This window comes from Panthera uncia (assembly GCF_023721935.1).
Source record: "Panthera uncia isolate 11264 chromosome A3 unlocalized genomic scaffold, Puncia_PCG_1.0 HiC_scaffold_12, whole genome shotgun sequence".
In the NCBI taxonomy this organism is placed as follows: Eukaryota; Metazoa; Chordata; class Mammalia; order Carnivora; family Felidae; genus Panthera; species Panthera uncia.
In genome coordinates this window covers 16,082,987-16,103,133 of record NW_026057579.1, presented here as the reverse complement: position 1 = coordinate 16,103,133, position 20,147 = coordinate 16,082,987, and the positions used below count along the sequence as shown (strand labels likewise).

The following is a 20,147-nucleotide window of genomic DNA, read 5'->3' as shown; positions in this document are numbered from 1 at the left end:
TGTCTGCCTTCCGGCTGTTTGAAGGCAGCTTTATGCTCCTCTCAAATCTTTTCAGTCTGAAAACATACTGTCCTTCAACCTTGACTTATGTGGTCATCTTCCCGAGGGTGCTTTTTCTTTCTCTAGGTGAGCAGTTCTCGAATGTTTTGATCTCAGCCCCTTTTCCATTCTTAACAATTATTTAGGACCCCCAGAGGTATTTGTTTATGTGGATCATATCTTTTGATATTAAAACAGAATGTGTAAAAATTTTCTGTATTAACTCCTTTATAATAACAGTAAAACCAAGGTGCCTGGGTGCTCAGTTGGTTGGGTGTCAGACTCTTGATTTTGGTTCAAGTCATGATCTCATGGTTCATGAGTTCAAGCCCCGTGTCAGGCTTTGTGCTGGCAGTGCAGATCTTGCTTGGGATTCTCTCTGTCTCTCTCTGTCTCTCTCTCTCTGCCCCTCCCCCGCTCGCTTTCATACACACGCTCTGTCTCTAAATAAATAAATAAGTAAATGAAATTCTTTAAAAAAACCAGTAAAACCAAGTGCCTAGTTGGTTGGACTTCCAACTTCAGTTCAGATCATGATCTCACAGTTCATGAGTTTGAGACCAGCGTCAGGCTCTGTGCTGACAGCTCAGAGACTGGAACCTGCTTCAGATTCTGTGTCTCTCTCTGCCCCTACCCCACTCAAGTACTGTCTCCCTCCCTCTCTCTCTCTCTCTTTCAAATATAATTAGAAAATATTTGGGGCGCCTGGGTGGCGCAGTCGGTTAAGCGTCCGACTTCAGCCAGGTCACGATCTCACGGTCCGTGAGTTCCAGCCCCGCGTCGGGCTCTGGGCTGATGGCTCGGAGCCTGGAGCCTGTTTCCGATTCTGTGTCTCCCTCTCTCTCTGTCCCTCCCCCGTTCATGCTCTGTCTCTCTCTGTCCCAAAAATAAAAAAAATAAACGTTGAAAAAAAAAATATTTAAAAAACTCTATTTTAAAATAACTGTAAAACCATTGCATGTTAATATAAATAACAGTTCTTAATAAAGACAAATATGTTTTCAAAACCAAACTAACATAAAAAAAAGTTTAGTGAGAAGAAAGGCATTGTTTTACATTTTGGCAAACCTGTTTAATATTTGGCTTAACAGAAAATGGCTAGCCTCTCATGTCTGCTTCTGCATTCAATTTGTTACAATAAGTGTTGGTTGGAGTAAATAAAGAAAATTGGGCCTATGCAGATATATTAGAAAAGCTAACAAAAGGAAGAAATATCTTAATAGCCTTATTCAGATATTTTTCTTTGGTATTTCACCAAAACTCAGCAAGTGGTAGTTTCTTAAAGGTTAGTAGCAACATGGAATCTGAAATCTCATCAACAAAGTAGTTGTACTCTTACATTAAAACCCAGTAGTCTGTCTTACACTTTGAATGAGTCTTTTACCCATGTTTGGTTTTGTGATGTGGTGCGTCGGTCATTTGGAAGACACACGTTGGCTGAACAAGACAGGTCTTCCAAATGTTGACACGTGTCATTATAAAATGTCAAAAAGTCACATTTGTTCATGTCTTTACTGGTCTCATCAGAAAGTCTTCAAGTAATTAGGAAGCTGACAAGGTTATGGTGGCTGATATGATTTATGCTTGAAAGTTTGATTTTTATCATTGGTAACAAATATTAGTCATTTTCCGTGAAGTGACATGCTTGTTTTGTTCACTTTTGAGGACATGTCCCCCAAATACCCAAGTCAAAATAACCATGGTTTGTTGGGCCATCATTTTTTTCAAGTAACCATGGTGTTCCGTGGAAATAGTGGCTAGTTCAGCTGGCAACTCCTTTGCACGCGTGCTCTTCCTTGAGATGTGCTCTGAAGTACAGCAGCAGCGAGCTGTCTGCTGGCTTTCCATTTCATCACATAGAATACTAAAGCAACATGTACCTAAGAGTCAATATTTAGGAGCACCTGGGTGGCTCAGTCAGCTGAGCGACTGACTTCGGCTCAGGTCATAATCTCAAGGTTCATGAGTTCGAGCCCCGCGTCAGGCTTTGTGCTGTCAGTGCAGAGCCTGCTTTGGACCCTCCGTCTCCGTCTCTCTCTCTGTCCCTCCCCCACTCTCTCTCTCTCTCTCTCTCTCTCTCTCAAAAATAAATAAACATTAAAAAAAATTAAGAGTCAATGTTTAATAAAAGTTAAGTTTTACAGCTTTGTCAAGGATACTAAGTCTTTTTTTTTTATTGTGTGCTGTGGTAAAGAATATAATACCTGTAAGTACAGTTTGCTGCTACACCATTCATTCTTGCCAGGGTGCCAGCAGTTTCACCCACCAGTGTTCCTTATGCCATTAGTGCAGGTGTCAACACAGAGAGAAAGGAAATAACATCTTTGTATTAAGAAAATACTTTAACCCCATGTACACTCCTTCCATGAAAAGACCTTGGGATATGAGCTTTGAGAATGGCTGCTCTAGATTAAACAAAGAATATGTCTGATCAGAGGACAGCAGGGCCATCGCCTCCCTGTTAGTGTAGACAGCCTCTAGGAATACAGCCCTGTTTGTATCCATGTTGTGGCATCAATACTGCAGCTCTGACCAACTAAAATCTCCAGCAGGTCTTTTATAGGACCTGCTATCAAGCAACACTTCCTATTTGGGAAGAAAAAATAATGTTTTTAACTCAAAGAAAGATAGGTATATTAGCTGATGACCCCACTTTGGGACAAGTTGAGTTGGAGATGATGGGTGTCATCCAAATGGAGATGTTTCACAGAAGGTGGGAAAGTGGAAGTGCAGCTGTAGGTTGGGGAATCCTCCTCCTCTGATGGACAGGAGAAGCCGGGAAGCTGTCTGAAGAAAAGCCTAGGATGATGCCTAGAGCAGGGGTGTAAGAATCAGGAGACACTGTGAAGCCAAAAGCCAAATGATCTGGTAGTGTGCCACAGAGGTGGTGGTTTTGCATGACGGCCGAGCTAAAGCCATGGGGCAGGGCTGTAAGGGAATCCTCAGAAACTTGAGAGACTTGTTTCCATGCAGGGATGTCTTTGGGAGCCATGTGTGGTAGGGGTTCGGAAGGGGACTCCACACAAGGGTGGGATGGCTGTGGGACTAGGCCAAATATTCAAGACTTTTGTCTCCAAAATGGAAAATGAAGGAATGGTTGGCCGCCTCAGTCTAGGCTTTTTGAGAGAGAGTAGGTGTGGCTCTGGGACATTTGGCTGTACCAATGGAGAGGGATGAAAAAAAGCTATCTGTCATCCCTAGAGGCCCAGAGGTGACCAGGAGGCAAGTCTTCTTTCTAAAGGGCAATGCTAATATAGTCCTTAGGATGGTAGGATGTGGGGATTTGAAATCATCTATGCCAGATAACTGCAGTCTCTTTCTCACTGCCCTGAAGAACTTTGAGAGAAGTGTTCTTTAACATTCCAAAAGCCCTGTCAACTCACTGGGCCCGGAGTTATCAGCAGCAATTAGTGCTAATTAATTGGAATTTGGAACTCTTGACCTGCAGGATGGGTGTGTGTTTGAGAGATGTTTATGAAGGATGGTGTTTATCTAGAGGATTTCCTTTTCTTTTAAGTTTCGGGGCTGGAGGCTTACGCATCTTTAATCCAAAGGAAGGAGATCCAACAGTTGTTACAAAGCCTTAAATCTCTCCTCAAGTCTCCCATAGGATTAGAGACACCAGAGAAGGGTAGGAGAGGGTGAGGTGGATATTCTGTAGTCCCAGGCCAGGGGGATTTGAGCATAGTGAAAGTGTCATGGATGGAGAGAAGGAGGTGACTAGCATCCCAATGGAGATGAGACAGTTCTTCCTCCCTGAATCTAGTTAGGAACCACTCTGTCCCTTTGCTATAATTCTTTCTGTTCTTACCAGCCACGTTTCACTTTGAAAAGTCATTAAAATGCAAATAACGATGATGATGATGATGGCGGCGGTGGTGGTGGTACAATAGCAAGAGGCAAATGTTTCAAAGAACATATATATTTTTGCCTTTGGATATTGTTAGGGGTCAAAAAGCAGGGTGACTTTTCGTTTGGATTAGCTGCTGCTCATTCGTTCAGCCCTTGGCAGAGCAGGATGCTGGTAGAGATCTGCCCATTGTTATAAACCAGCCCCTCCTAGGAAGGAATAAACACACAAGGCCAATCCATTGTTTTTCTCCAAGAAAAAGAAGAAACCCGGACTTAGGGAAGCTGAGAGGCAGCAGGCCCCTAGAAAGGTCTGTGGGGGTGGGGTGGTGCATGATGGGAAGATCACTAGCTACAGGGAATCCACTGAAGACTAGACTAGGTCCTGGACCAAGGCAGTGGCTTTTGTTCCAGCTGGCCCAACCCAAACCCTGGGAAGCATTGGGAGGGAAGTGATAAAGTCAAAATCCTTTCTCCATAGAACCTGGCCTAGAATTGTGAGTGCACACCCAGGAGTTCTGCTCACTTGTGCCCGTCCCAAGCAATTGGGACTATTGACTTTTCAGTCCCTCACTCTAAGCGCTCCTTGGGGACCGCAGTTTTACCTAATAAGAACCATTATTAGGAATTCCAAGTTTACAGAACATGTTCACACATACCGGTATTTGATTCTCTCCAAAGCACTATAAGATGGGAATGAACATTAATCCCCATCTATAGATGAAGAGAAGAGTTCGGGAATCGGCCACCACAGCTTTGAGCCCCTCGGGTACCATGCTGGTACTCAACATGGAGCTGCATGTAATCATGCCAATGATACTATAAAGCAGAAATTCCTTCCTCATTTTACTCTGGCAACTGAAGCTCAGAGAAGTTAAAATGACTTGAGCAAGGTCACAGAAGTAATAAGAAATGGGTGACAAAGTAAAAGTCAAGTCTTACAGACTCCTGGCCTACCACCTGTGGGAATGGCGATTTTCCATTGCAGGTTTGAGGTTGATTATCCCCGCTCTGGAACCCGAGAGGGGAGAGGCTCACTGGTTTTGTGTTCGGAGGCAGATCCCTCCCAGCGCCTCAGGGACTGCCAGGTTATTCACCTCAGGGCCTCTGCCCTCCCTCCCCTCTCCACCCCACCCCATCCCTCTGTGACAGCCCAGCACAGAGAAGCAGGATGCCCAGGCCCCTGAGGTCTCAGCTTGCAGAGCTGGTAATTAGCCCTTTGTATCCATTTAGCCACCTTTCATCTCCTGCATTGGCTGGTGTCCGCTTTCCCTGTTAGGATCTCTCAGCTCTTTGCCGAGCCCTCCACCCTCTTTGTGGCCAGCTCTTGTGAGTCGTTTGTCAGGAATGACGGCTGAGGGACGCATGCACTCAGGGGAGGGGCTGTTCCCACCAGAATTGCTCACATTTTCCATCCCAGGTGCCAGACATCTCTCTTCTCTCCCCACTGCAGAGGCAGCCAGGTTTAGGTCACCTGGCTTAGAGGCAGACAGTTGATAGCTAGGCCCCCAAATTTCAGGCCTTTGGAGATTTGATATTACCTCTCAGTTCCCCTCCATGGGTGAAATGGGAGCTGACTGACCAGCAATTCTTACATTCAGGCGAAAAGCCTTCTAATTCCTCACCCCCAACCCCAGACTACTCTGCTGTGAGGCTGCCCATGTTGGTCCATCAACCAAACATCCTGACAGTTTTCCTGGACCAGCCTGTTTTCCTGGTCCTCGTATTTAACTATTTATGTTTGCGTTGCCCAGTGCAGTAGCCACTAGCCACATGCAGCTATTTAAATTTAAATTTATATTTACATAGATAAGTCTATATTGATAAAAGTTAAAGAAAATTTAACAATTTAGCCTCATCTCAAGTGCTCAATAGCCAATGTGGCTACTGGCTACTGTTAGTACAGAGACAGAACATTTCCATTATCAAAGAAAGTCCTAATGGACAGCTCTCATCCATACAGCCAGAAATTCCAGTATATTGGCACCCAAACTACATCTCACAGACCATTTCTTCCTCGTAGAGGGTTCTAAAGCTCCCTTGACCTTTCAAGTGAACCCATTTGAGTTCCCAAAATGTCAGGGCTTGTTGGGATTAGAGGCCACCTGGAGAAGTGTCCTCTATAAAATTCACTCGTGCCAAGTTTGAACGCCTGCTGTTTCCCACACCGTGGGACACACAGGATCCGGCCAGGATGCTGTGTGTGCACTTCAATACTTCACTCCATTTGCAAAGGAAGGAACTTAGTGTCTGTTAGTTTCATCCAAGCCATCAGCTCCGGCAGCCAAGCGTGACAGTGGGATAGCTGGATGTGGAATCCAATGTCGGCAGAGGGAGGGAGGGACAGGGCTGAGAGACTCACAGCTGGGGATGGATACTTCTAGATCTGCCCTGCCCTATGCAGGGGGGTTATGGTGGGAAAGGCTTCTCAGAGCCTCCCATCTTCCTTTCTGGACCTCTTGAAGATGAGTCTTTGCTGCAGAGAGAAGAGAAAAGGATTTTTTTTTTCCCCCTTCCCTAGTCCAGAGACAAGGGACACATTGGGGTAAGAGGTTGAACCAGAAGCAGTTTCTTTTTGGAACAGGGGCCATTCTTTATTCCCTGCCAGTTCCTGCAGGCAAACAGCATGCCAGGCTGGCCTGCCGCCCCGGCCTTACCTGTCATGTGCTTGGCAAGTCTGACTTTAGTCCTTTTTTCCACTGCCTTCCCTACCCCGTCAAATTGCAGTTGCAACCTCTCATTTTTCTGCTGCCTAGATGATTAAAAAGCATGACTTAGTGGAAAAATCTCGACCTCCTTAGGGTCAGCCTCTTAAGCAGCTGTCGGAGATAAGATTGTGCTGGCAAAATGCTCAGCAACACTTTGCAAGGCTTTCTGTCTGCATGCGAGGAAATGAGAAACTGGTCTGGGCTCATGTTTGTCTTTGGAGACAGCTACAATTTTCAGAGGCATAAATTGGCATTATTTGATAATAAAATAAAACCTTTGATGGAAAGGTATGATTATTATAGTGATTTTTTTAATGCAATTAACAGGCTTTGTAAAGGAAAAAAAAAATTTTAATGGCACCTCCTTTGAGCCATTCAGGGAGCAAAGTTCTCTGGCATCTGAACAGTATCAGAAGTTCAGTGCTCAGACTTCCCCCAAGGACTTAAAAGACTTAATTGTGCAGCTCCTGGTATGAAAGGCATTGTTTGGAGTTATTTTAATTACCATGTGAGTATTGCCGCCTCTTGCTTGGAGATTGAATACTTACTGTAGTCTTGTTGAAACGACTCCAAAGAGGACATTCCAGTTTGAATTCAGCATATGTCCTCAAAGCATTTTATCATCTGTGTGTTTGCCAAGAAGTTGTACACATCTAGTGAGACGTGAAGGTCGCTTCGCTTCTCAAAAGGAGAAACTGAGTCACCAGCAGTCTATAACCCGATTGGGGTTATAGAAGTAATGTCATGGACGTAGAGAGAATCTGCAGTCTGTGGCTTTACACAATGTGTTATCAAATTTGAGGTTCTACAGGTCTGAGTTCAGGTCCCCATTCAGCCACTTCCTAGCTGTGTGGCCTTGAGTAAGTCCCTTGCCTTCTCTGGGCTTCAGTTTCCTCATCTATAAAATAGGGATCACTATATACTTCATAGGATTATTGTAAAGGATGAGATTCTGCCCACCAAATGTGCCTGGCTTATCTTCTATTACCATCATCATCATTTTAACATTCCCCCCCACCCTAATTTTAAAGACCTATTCCCATCCTGAAACAAAATGACATGCTCTCCATTCTCACTGTCCTCCTCCTCCTTCAGCTGGCCTTGCTATGTCTTGTCCCTTTTGCTCTTACTTGGCTCGGGTGATCATAATTAGAATCCAGTTGCTGGGATGTCACAGGTAGGCCCAGCCCTGGGCTTGAGGTCGGAGGGAAGAGGCAGGGGCCCAGGTCCATGCTGAGCCCGGCGGCCATCTCCTTTTGATATGTCATAGCTCTGTCTCAGGTCCTGAAGATTTAGACCAACTGTCCAGACTGGGAAGCTCATCTTCTAGACCTAGCTGCCCAGAGGTCATCCTTGCTCCTAAGCTGGAGTGTCTAGCAGCTGAATGGGTGGTTAAGGCCCGGAGTCTTGCCCACTCTCCCTGGTCAGTTTTCTATGTGTGAAACGGGCATCCGTTCACTTTTCAAAAGGCACAGGCACTGAAAACAGCAGATCTCAGTTTGAATCCTAGCCGTTCCATGGGTCCCACAGAGCCCAGGGTCTCTCTGCACCTCCATGAGGGGATGTCTGAAAGAGCTTTGAAAACTGTGGCGTGCATTCCACTCGCCAGGCTTCCCCTTGCTCAGTCCCAAAGGTCATTCACAGAAGGCACCTGTGCTTCACCCCCATGGACAGACTCCAGCTCCATATGAGAAGTGAGGAGGGGCCCAACTGGGCCCCTCGACCCTCTCCCTGCTCAGCACATCAGGTCTGTGTGCACAGCACAGCCCAAGGGCAGAACTGCAGGGCTGGCCCCATCAGGGAGAGAAAACCTAGAGCGTGGGTCCACTGTCCCCATGCCTCCTTTCGCCCCAACTAGTCTAACCCCGCCTCTGGCTTGTTTTCCTCCTGGCTGCCATTACGATACTTTTTATGAGCCTGTTAAGTCTTTAATGATGCCTGGTTGTGCAGCTGGCTTAAGGCTTAATCCCCAGCAATAGGGCTTTATTGGATAAATGGTTAATAATCACTTGTCTGCAGGGATTGGGGAGGTTTTGTTGAGGCCCGTGATTCTCGGAAGCCCCACGTGGCCTATGACGTGGCCTGCGACATGGTCTGTGACTGAGACGGCAGTGCTCAGGGCTGGGGTGCTATAAGATTGGGCATCACAAAAGCTGGGAAGGCCTTGAGTTTGTAGGAGAGCATTTCTGCTACCTCCTGAAAAGAGAGGACCTGGGCCTATCTTGATCTGCGCCCGGCTTGGGCAATCTCCAGGCTCTCTTCAAATGTGTGTCTCCATCCACTCCGATTTTGCTTTCCTTTCTCTTGCCATTAACAAGGTGTGTGACCTTGAGCAAGTCTCCGGGCCCCTCTGAGCCTTGGTTTCCTCATCTACCAAATGAAGAGGCTGGAAGAGGTGGCTCTGAAGGCACCACATGGCTCTCAACATCGGTGTTCTGTAAGCCTCAGTGTCCCAGACGGAGGCGCCTCTCTCCCGCTCTCGGGTGTGTCACCGAAGGCTGTGGATGGCAAGGGACCAGCAGCCCATCAGATTAAGTACTTAAGCTGCTGGGCAGAGAATTGGGTCAGCTGTAGTCATAGGGCAGTAAGTACAGAGGGAATCCGCAGAGCCCCTCGTGGCCCTCGTTTTTATCCCCTGGGTTGGGATTTCTCCCAGCTCTAGGCAGGACACACAATAGGCATTTAAAAAAGAAGCCTCATTGGCGGGACTCTGAAAAGACTCTTCCAGGTGTAGAACCATCAAGGAGCTAGGAGTTACTCACAGGTGAAAACAGTGAGAACAGAATTCTTCCTGGCTTGCCTGTGACTGGGACCTGTCATGCCCTCAACCCTGATTTGGCCCTGACTTTATAGTTGCAGAGAGATCAGGACTCATCTGTTTGAGGGGCAGGGTGTTCTGGGGGCCTGGGCACGTGGGTCAGATGGACCTGGGCTGGAATCCCATTCCACAACCACTCATTTCCAGGCTGTATGGTTGGGGCAGCCTCCTTCTTCAAACCTGAGATTCTTTAAGGTAGTATCAGAAACACCTATTTTTCCAGCACAACTGTATTAGTTCCAAACTATATATGTAAAGCACCTGGGAGCTGGCTTCTACTAGGTGCTGATCATTACTCTGGGAGGAATTCACTGTCAAGGTACCTGTGACATGCTTTAGACTGCAGGGGTAATATGCTGGCTGCAGACAGGTGTGGCTTACTCTGGGTGACATGATTTTGAATTATTTTATCTGGAAATAAAAGACAAGAAAAGGCACGAACAGAGTGGCACCACAAATTTGGTGGCACTGCCCTGAAAACTTGCAGCTTCAGGATTAATGTCTGCTGAGACACAATTTTCTGTGTTGGCCCCAGAAGCCTCTCCCTGACTCCCGCCTTCCGGGATCCTGAGAGCCTGGCACGGTGGCGGGCCCTCCGGAGGGGCTCCGTTCTGCACGTGTATGTGAAATGAAGGAAAAGGATTTCTCTTTTCCGGTACTGTGTGTGACCCGACACCTGCTCTGTTTTTTTTCCAGATCTTCCCCGACCCGTCGGACTTTGACCGCTCCTGCAAAGTGAAGGACCGCCTGCCCTCCATTGTGGTAGAGCCCACGGAGGGCGAGGTGGAGAGCGGGGAGCTCCGGTGGCCCCCCGAGGAGTTCGTGGTCCAGGAGGATGAGCAGGACAACTGTGAAGACACAGAGAAAGACAACAAGGAGCAATAGAGTCCCCGCCGCCTCCCTGGGGGCCATACCAGACGGCATCTGTCCCTGAACTGTGTTCTTTCCCATGGAAGAAGGGAGTGAGCCACAGCAGTTCTGAAAATGTCAAATGATGGCTTCCGTTTTGCACCTGCAAATCACTGAGTTGGTTTTCTTTTCTTTCCTTTTCTTTTTTTGAGATGCTGGGCAGTGGAGCCCTCTGCGACAATTTGCAAGGCCTTCTGAGAAAGGAAGCTGCGTAGAGCAGGGGTGGGGGGTGGGGTGCGGGGAAGTGGTGCATCTTTGAGATCAGTATCTGAACCCGGAGCAGGTTAGAGGCAGCAGTGGGATTCCAGTGCGCTCCGGGGGTGGGGGGAGGGATAGGGTATGTGCACCGTGAGCGAGGAACATTTGGGGTAAGAGAACAAACAGGAGAGGAAGAGAAAATACACGTTTGAAAGAAAGCATCCAGCAGAGGAGTGCAGCCAGGAATTTCCCTGCCAGCAGCGCTGGGGCATCAGAAAACAACGTGTTCATCTCTCTCTCTCTCTCTGTCCAGTTCTGCCCACCACCAGCCTTTGCTTTTATTTTGGTTGTGTTGGTCTGTTAACGGGAGGCAGAAAAGAAAAGCAGTAGAAACCGGCTGCCTGCAAAGCCAGCCGGAGGTGAGGCGTGGGCAGGAAGGACTCCCGGCTCCTCCTCCACCCTCGCTCCAGCCGTGGCATGGCCGGCTCACATACCCGCTGTAATCTGGAAGTTTCTTAAGAGGCAGCGCTCTTGAGCTTTTCCCTTTTGCGCACGCCCCTCCCCCCTGCCGGCCCAGCCCTTTGGGACTAGAGGGAGCACGTCCCACCCTTGTGGAAGGACCGGGGTGGACTCTTGGATGCGAAGGTCCCTGCCCCCTGCTCCCCCAGGCCTGCTCCGTTCTGAGAGAGGCACAGAGCTGCGGGACCAGGCCGGCCCTCCTTCTCCTTGACACCCACCCCTCCCCAGCCCCTGGGCATAGCAGTCAGGCAGAGGTGGTTCCCAATCTCAGCCAGCCTGACCAGCAGAGGTACCCACTCCCATGTGGGCTCCTGCCCTGTTTTTTTTTTTTGTTTTTTTTGTTTTTTTTTTGGTGGGAGCGAGTGGAGAGCAGGAGAGGCTCCTTCTGTTTCCTGTTGGGGAGATGAACTTGAATGGAGATTCCAAATCTGAGACTTAGCTGATGGGGGTGGGTAACAGGGCTCTCTTGCAGCAGTTTGAAACTGAAGGTGTCATGAGATCCCTGGCTTGTCCTCGTGATGTTCCAGATGCCGGTGGGTGGATGGCACGGTGATGATGATGAGGGAGCACTAAGCATTGGCCCTCATCCCTCCCACCTCTCCCCTGTCCCCTGCAAGGGCACAGTTGTGCGAGAAAGCTAGCCTTGGACTTAGAGCTTCTTATGGTTAAGAACCATCTGGAGCAGCAGGCTGCAGGGCACACTCTTCAAACCTCCTGTAGCTCACAGCATGAGTGTGCAGCCAAGAGGTGAGCTCGAAATCCTCCTGGAGGCCGAACTGGGCCAGCAGAGGCACCCTGCAGCTCTCCAGTGGGTCTGGGTGGACCGCAGTTTGGGACTTGTATATAGAGCTGTATTTAATACCTCAAGGCTAGCGTGGTTCCGGGGAGCGGGTGCAGGGGGATGAGGGTGCACAGTTAACACCTCAGCAGGATTTGGTTCTGGGAAGCCCACGCCCAGCCCCCAGCCCCCGCCCCCCGCACCCTGCCCCCTGTGTTGTCTGCTTGTGTCACACACACCGATGGCAATAACTTCTTCCAGCTCCTCGGGAATGGGCAAGGCCTGCAGCCCGCACTGCCAGGGCATCCCTCATGCTCCCACTGGTCCTGTTCTGGCTGCAGAGAGTCCTCCCTCCCTCATCCCGCACCTGCCTCCCTTTGTGGATGGGGCCTTGCCTTTTAAAATCCTGTGTTTCTGTGTCCCTTTCAACTGCTCCTTTCTCTCATCTGTCCTGGTCTTGCCGTGTGCTAGGAACGTGCTTGTAAACTGCATAACAAATCTACTTTGTGTATATGTGTGTTTATGGGGGTGTCTTATTATTTTGCTGGTCGCTAGATGCCTTTGTACGACCATTTGGAGTCTGAGCAGGCCAGGGGCTGACAACTAAAGTCAGGGCCTGCCGCAGCGAGCCTGTTGCAGGGACCCAGCCACTCTTAGACAAGTGGCTGAGCTCCTATCTGGCCTCCTGTTGTTTTGTTTTTTGTTTTTTGTTTTTTTTTGTTGTTGTTGTTAAGTAACTTGTGTGTATTTCTAACTGATCGTATTAAAAAAAAAAACCCTAGTATTTCAGTAAAAATGCCTGTTGTAAGATGAACCTCCTGTAACTTCTATCTGTTCTTTTTTGAGGCTCAGGGAGAAACTAGCATTTTTTTTTTTTCCAAACTACTTTTTGTCACTGTGACAGTTGTAAATAAAGTTTGAAAATGCTTTCCACTCTGGTCTGGTTTCCTTCTTTCTTCCATTTGAACGGGCAGAGCATGGCACCAGCATGCAACTCTTGTTAGAGGCTGAGTTCAGAGGAGCTCCACTGGGGTCCCTTCCGTATCTTGCCCACTGGCCCTTCCGGGGTGAACCCACCCATGGTTCTTGTCACCTGGCTGAATGAAAGCAGCCTTTCCTTCTGTGCCCATGGTCCTCAACTTTGGATGCACATCAGAATCACCAGGAAAGCTTTTTAAAAGCACAACTACCTGGGTTCTACCCCCAGAGACTTGGATTTCAGTGGCTAGGACAAGGTCTGAGCATTCGTTTTGCTTAGAATCATGGGGAGCTTTTAACGCACAGCCTCAGTTTTATGCCACCTTTCTAAGGAAAGAGAAACACCCAGGGTACCTTGTAAGGTCATCCACAAAGACTGGGGGTGAAGGATGGACATATATGCCACTAAAAGCTCTGGTAGTCATTCAAAACATGCATCGAGTGCCTATGATTGACAAGCATCGTTAAGAGATTGGAGTAAACACAAGGGCAGCATTCTCAGCCCTCACTGCCCTGCTTTAGTGTAAAATGATAAGTGTGGTGAGTTCAAGGGCGGGAAAACAGGATGCCCTGAGAGTATCTGTTGGGAGGGCCAAGATGGACACCTGAAGAAGGGGGTGAGGTGCACGGAGAGAGTGCTTCCATCAGAGAGAAGGCTGGGAATGAGCTTAACTAGTGGGAGCAGGGAAATAGTGCCAGGAAGGCTGTTGACACCTGGGGAAAGAGGTTGGATTTTCTTCTCTGTACAGGGCAAAGAATGGTATCATTTACATTTTTACACAGTCTGGCTCTTTGGAGATGGGGTTGGAGGGGACAGGATGGAAGGCTCAGAGATCAGGAAGGAGGATTCATGGAGGTGGCAGTGAGGGGAGGTGGCGCTTTGTGGGAAGGGTTTTCTGACACTTTTCCAACATAAAGCTGGATATTTTTGCCTTCACTCGGCCCACAACTGGGCTCATAACCATGGGGACTATAGATAATCAAGTGATCTATGCTGAGAGTGTCCGCCAGCATTGATAGACTATGGATCCATTTTAGCACTAGCCTAAATAAAACCATGAGATTTGTGCATCTGCTGTCCTGAGAATAACTTGCAGCCCTCTATCATCTTCATCCCGGATTGTCCCTCTATTTCCTTCTAATAGCCTGAGATGCAATGTATTAGAACACAGCCTCCTTGAAGGTAGTCCCTCATAAAATGGTTTAATTCACAGATAACATCATTTACATAGAAAAATCTTATTAAATCTACGCCCCCCCCCCCAAAAGAAACCTATTAGAACTGACGTGTGAGTTCATCATGCTTGCAGGATCTAAGATCAATTTACAAAACTCAACTATACTTCAGGATACTAGCAATGAACAATTAGAAATTGAAATTTAAAGTACACTTACATTAGCATAAAAAATATAAAGTATAGGAATACATTTGACAAAAGATGTGCAAAAGCTGTTCAAAGAAAACTACAAAACATTGCTGAGAAAGATTAAATTAGACCTCCATCGACAGAGAGGTATATACCATGTTCCATGGATCTGAGGATTCTATGTTAAGACGGCAGTTGTCTCCAAATTGTTCTATAAATTCAACTCAGTCAAAATACAGCAAGCTTTATTTGCAGAAATCCACAATCTGAATTCTGAAATTCATATGGAAATGCAAAGCCAAAACAACTTTGAAAAAGAAGCAAGTTAGATGATCCAAATCTCAACTTCAAACCTTACTACAAAGCTACAGTAATCAAAACAGTGTAGTATTAGCATCAAGATAGACAAATAGATCCATAGAACAGACTAGGGAGTCCAGAAACAGACACAAGTATAGTCGATTAATTTTTGACAAAGGTGCTGAGACAGCTCAGTGGAGAAGGGAGCCTTTTCTACAAGTGGTGCTAAAACAATTGCGTATCCATATGCAAATATCCCCTAGGGACAGAAACAAAGGCTTCATTTCTGTTTCCCATTGTCTCCTTGTGAGTTTCTAAATACAATAATTACTCATTCAGAAAAAAAAAAGGTTTTTTTCCTGTGGTTGGCCAATTGCTTCCAATATTGTCCCCCCCTTATCCCAGTTCACCTCTTCTCTCCCTAAAGGAAGAGCAACTTTCCTGTGTTACTCAAGTGGGCTTGTGTTCAAGTCCTACTCAGCCCCTCTATATGTAATTCGGGGCCAGGGTGCTTGGGTGGCTCAATCGGTTAAGTGTCCAACTTCGGCTCAGGTCATGATCTCACAGTTCGTGGGTTTGATCCCCGTGTCGGGCTCTGTGCTGACAGCTCAGAGCCTGGAGCCTGCTTCAGATTCTGTGTCTCTCTCTCTCTTTGCCCCTCCCTGGCTCACACTCTGTCTCTCTCTCTCTCTCAAAATATAATAAATAAACATTTAAAAAAATGTAATTCTGGGTCAATTTCTTAATATCCAGTGTCCACAGTGTTCTTTTCTAGTACATCTTGCACAGAGATATGAAGACTGAGTACTCGGCAGGTCCCCTGTAAGTCAAGACTTTTTCCTCTCTTCCCCTTAAAGAGCTGGCAGTTAAGAAACTAGCCCCTGGCTTCTGTCCCCTGCTTTTTGCTCTGGGCCATTTGTACACAGCAGAGCCAAGGGGAACCTCAAGGTGAAGACACCTCCCTACCTACAAATATAACTCCCTTAATCTGACCCTTTTGTTCACCACCATGAAGGGGGAAAGCAGGGAAAAGAAGAAAATTTTAATGTCTTTTTTCCACCAAAATATTGGAGAGGAGAGGGGAGACCCACCAAGGTGGGCCTGATGCATGGCTCCTTTTTGATCCTTGGTCAGAGACCTGTTTGAAGTGATGGTTGAGTCTTGTGTAGACTGGGAAGAGATTCCAGGTGGGATGCTAGCAAGTGCAAAGGCCCTGCGTTAGAAACTGACTTGTTTTTTGTTGTTGTTGTTGTTGTTGTTGTTTTTGTGGTGTTTTGTTTTGTTTTGTTTTGTTTGAGGAATGTCTGTGAAGCTACAATGGCTGAAGTGGAGAGAAAGAGAAGTAGCTGAGGTCAGATACCACAGAGCAGAGTTTAGAATCACTATTGGCCATTGTGAGAGGCCCACTGGGTAAGGAAGCAGACTTGTCAAACATCTTAGCCCCTGGAAATCCACTGGTCAGCCCATCCAAAGTTGTTCAACCAGTGGCAAAGTACAGTCAGTATTAATTGACCTGAGGCACTATCACATCCCATAAGGGCGCCTGGATCACCAAATGAGGATTAAATTAAGTAGCATTTGATTTGTACATCTGTCCTTCAGTGGCTAAAGGGTGGTTATAGCTTAAGAAAATGGGCTCTGAGACCAGACTCCTGAATCTGTACCTCAGCCCTGCCTCTTACTAGCTGTGTAGCCTGGGCAATTTACTTTCCCTCTCTGTGCCTCACTTTCCTCATCTATGAAATGGATACCTACTTCTTAGAGTTATGGCAAGATTTAAATGCATTTTTACAAGTAACATGCTTAGAACCGTACCAGGTACGTAGTAAGTACTCAAAATGTGAAACGTGGTGGGCAGAATAAAGATGATCACGTCCCAATCTCAGGAACCTGTGAATATGCTAGGTTCCGTGGAAAAGTGGCAATTAGGGCTGTAGGTGGAACTGAGGTTGCTAATCAGCTGACTGGCTTGGGAGACCCTGGATTACCCAGGTGAGCCCAATCTAATCACAAGGGTCCTTATAATGAAACGAGGAAGCAGAAAAGTGAGTGCCAGAGAGAAGTTCATAGGTGAAATGCTGCCGGCTTTGAGGATGAGGGTCTACTCACCAAGAAATGCAGGGGTCCCTAGAGAATGGAAAAGGCCTGGAAACGGTTCTCCCTGAAACCTCCGGAAGGTACATGGCCCTGCCAACATCTTGATTTTAGCCCAGTGACACCTATTTCAGACCTCTGACTTCTAAAGCGGTAAGATAATACATTTGTGTTAAGTCATACAATTTGTAGTAATTTGTGACAGCCACCGTGGGAAACTGATAGAGCAGTTATTATTATAAATATGATGAGGATGACGATACAGACTCCTGTGTGGCCCTGGGAGAGCAGGGTGGCCACAAATGGGAGAGAGTTCCAGACAGGCCAAGGCCGCTGTCAGATAGAGGGGCACCAATGTGCCGGACTGAATAAATGTGAGGCTGTAAGCCTTTATTCTAGAATTTTGAAAATTAGTGACTAATGTAGGCTATGTGTGTCGCTATAGTTTATGCATCAGAATATTTATTCAAATACTCCCTTCTACCTGCAAAGAAGGTCCTACTTTGAAATGCAATTCATTTGCAATACTTCCTTTGCTATTTCCAATTAGAAAAACGTGGATTCCCTCTTGTCAAACCTTGGCTGCCATTTTCAGAGCACCGGGCTACAGATTTACCTTCATTTCTTCTAATTCTCAACAGTTTTGCAAAGCTTGAGTTTTTATAGAGAGATTTTTTTTTTTTTCTATGCAAACTCCATTTAGCAGTGATGGAAATTACACAAGACAGTGGAGTTTGGGACCTTACGTCAAATCCATCACAGAGGCAGATAATTATCTGCATTTTTGTTCCCTTCCAGTCACTGTCCCTCTTACCAGAATGTACTCAGGGAATATAATTTTTCCCATGAAGTGGGCATTTTTAATGTTATTTACAGATGAGGAAGCTGAGGTCAGCAGGCTTTGAAATAACACTGACTTTGGAACCAGAAAGAACAGGGTTGGAATCAAGGGTGCACTGGTAAATGTGTAAGAGCTGGCTTCCTGAGGGGTGGGGGGAAGTCCTGGTTTGTAACATTTGCCATGTTCCCCCGTGGCTGATTTGTGGGCAAGCTACTCAGGCTGGTGGAGCCTTGGCTTCCTTTTCTGCAAAATGAATAGAACTCCAAACCAGGACGGTGCCTAGTTCAGAAGACCTCTCTACACTCCAGGGCCCTTCCTTCGTTCAGAAAAGAGCACTAGCTCCAGAAAGCGCGATCTGCTACAGTATTTTTCAAACGGAATCATGAATCCTTACTGGGTTGTGAAATCGATTTATTTGTGGGTTGCAACCAGAATCCTAACTAGGAAAACCCAGAACAGTACAGGGTGGGTAAAAACCAGAGTGCAGCAGACATAGGAAGGTTGTTATTCTCTGAAACCTTTCATTTCTACGTAGCTACGATGTGTGTACCAGGTCATGAAAAATCTTTTTCTTGCTGTAAGTCACAGTTAAAACATTCTGAGAGCCACTGACTTGGAGAACCTGGCTTGCTAGAAAGCAGTGCTTTTATCTTCTAGAGCTTTGGAGTGTGAGAGAGATAACTGGAAGTAACAGCTTTACCCCCTTCTCTGCAGAGGCAGTGGGGCTTCGGGGGGAGAGCCAGGGCAGGCCACAGGGCCCTTGGCAGCCTCCAAGGCCAGGGTTAGGCTCCAGGAGCCCTCAGGTTGCCAGAGAGCCTTGGTGGAGGGAGGGAGCCTCTCGAGAGGGAGGAGGAGGAAGCTGCACAGGAAACCCTTGCTGCAAGCTCACGGCTGCTGGAACCCACCACAGCAGCTACTCAATGACCAACAATAGCAGCATTAGATAAAAATAACCCATGGGGTCTGCAGCCCCACCGTGCAGGGCAGGGGCATGCCGTCTACAGGATGGAAATGTCACCAGGCTGTGGCTGGGGTCATGCTGCTTGGCGCTGTGCTTTGCCTTGATTTCCTGATTGCTAATTAGAAGGCAGTTTTCCAGCTGGCGGTCACTTGGGCCGGTGCCAGGAGTGGGGCTGCTTGCCCCCCCCCCCCCCCCCCCGACCCCGGGTCTCTGGTCCCCTGCACTCTTGCACAGTGTGATATAAAAAAATCACTCCTGCTAAGACCTTGAGGTCTGAATGTACCACCTCCCTTGAGGTGGACTTTTGCTCCAAAAGAGAAGGGTTTACCTGAAGCTTGTCTTCCTCAGGGGGGTGTTCAGGGAACTGTAAGGGATGGACAAGACCTTCCCAGCAGCCCTCAAAGCCTCTGCCTTAGCCAGGCGGTGGTCTGACACGGGGCTGACCCCACAGCACCTCCCGCTGTTCCCCAGAGGCCTCTCCAGGCTGCAGAGGCCGGCTCTACCAGCCCTGTGCCCTCCCACACCCTGGGGAATGGAGGGAGGCGGCCAGGGTCTCCCCAAATGTTATTTTACTACCACAAAACTTACTGAGAGCCAGCAGCCAGTTCTGCGGAGACTAGGCTCCCCTGTTTGCTTTTGGCCTCAAAGTTTGCCAGCTAATCAGCGGGCTTTAGCCTGCTTCTCCACCTCCCCTGCCCATCCCAGAAGCACCCACGTCCCTCAAGCACTAGCAACATTCAAGGGGCCCTGCACTCCACAGTTTACATCTGACTTGCCTTCACTCACCCAGTACTTCTTAACCTGAAGTCTATGGGTAGAACTCAGGGGCACATATGGATTTGGATGGGGCAAAAATGTACCCCTGTATTTTCATTAACTGCTAAGTGAAACCGGGGTTCCCTCTAGTAGGAATGTAGGTGGCAACCCGCAGCCGGGCCAGCGGCACCTCGGATGGGCACCAGTGGAAATCCCGCGTCTTCTCCCCTCCAGGGCCCAGGGGCGGCAGGGATCCCACAACACCATCTGCAGTCATGGCTTCTCAACATCACACCTGCCTCTGGGTTCTGTTTGAGCATTACTGAAGGATGATGGTTAAGACTCAATCACGAAGGCACTTAAAGAAATCTGTTGATAGCAGTATCTCCGAATAATAGATTTGTGACCCTCCCCATCTTATTTTATGCATTGGAAGCAGTCTTCTGAGGATTAAAACTTCTTCAAAGCTGCGGGGAGGATCCGTGGCACAAAAAGATTAAAAGCTTCTCCCCCCCCCCCACCCCACCCCCGCCCCCAGGCACTGGTGCAGGGGCCCTGAGCAGAGCTAGAATACAGCGTGCAAAGGCAAGGAAGCCTCACCCATACCCCCCAGGGGCTCAAAGCCAAGAAAAACACCAATAAGCAAATAAACAATTGCAAAGTAGCCTGATGGGCCCTGTGAGGGTGGAGACTGTGGGGACATAATGCAGGTGGAGGAACTCGGGAGGGCCTCGGAGGAGGTGGCCGCTGCTATCTCTGACTCGGTGGATTCACAGCCACCTCTGGCCGAAGAGGAGAGAGCCTATCTACCTAACCCATCGCGGGCTCCTCCTGAATGACTCGGGGGGCTCTGGGTGCAGGGGGCTTCTCCCTGGGCTCTGCCAGCCCAGAGCCAGGCCAGTCCCCCCTGCCTTGGCCTGAGACGTTTCCCAGCATACCGAACTTCCAGTGCTAAAACCAGGAGTCCTGGGCAAACCGGTCACCATACTTAGAGGCCAAACCCCACCCTTTTCTCCTAGGACTAATTTGACT

At 47.8% G+C, this 20,147-nt stretch overlaps 1 protein-coding gene across 2 annotated transcripts in view; it reads left to right on the top strand.

Annotated features, from left to right (window-relative positions):
- Positions 1-12,751, top strand: part of LBH (LBH regulator of WNT signaling pathway) — a 42,354-nt gene extending 29,603 nt beyond the window's left edge. For both annotated transcript variants that reach the window (XM_049652356.1, XM_049652355.1), the window contains one exon: positions 10,111-12,751. In XM_049652356.1, the coding sequence (XP_049508313.1) occupies positions 10,111-10,299 (189 nt within the window). In that variant the 3' untranslated portion in view covers positions 10,300-12,751. The remainder of the gene's footprint in view (positions 1-10,110) is intronic.
- Positions 12,752-20,147: the final 7,396 nt, after the last annotated feature.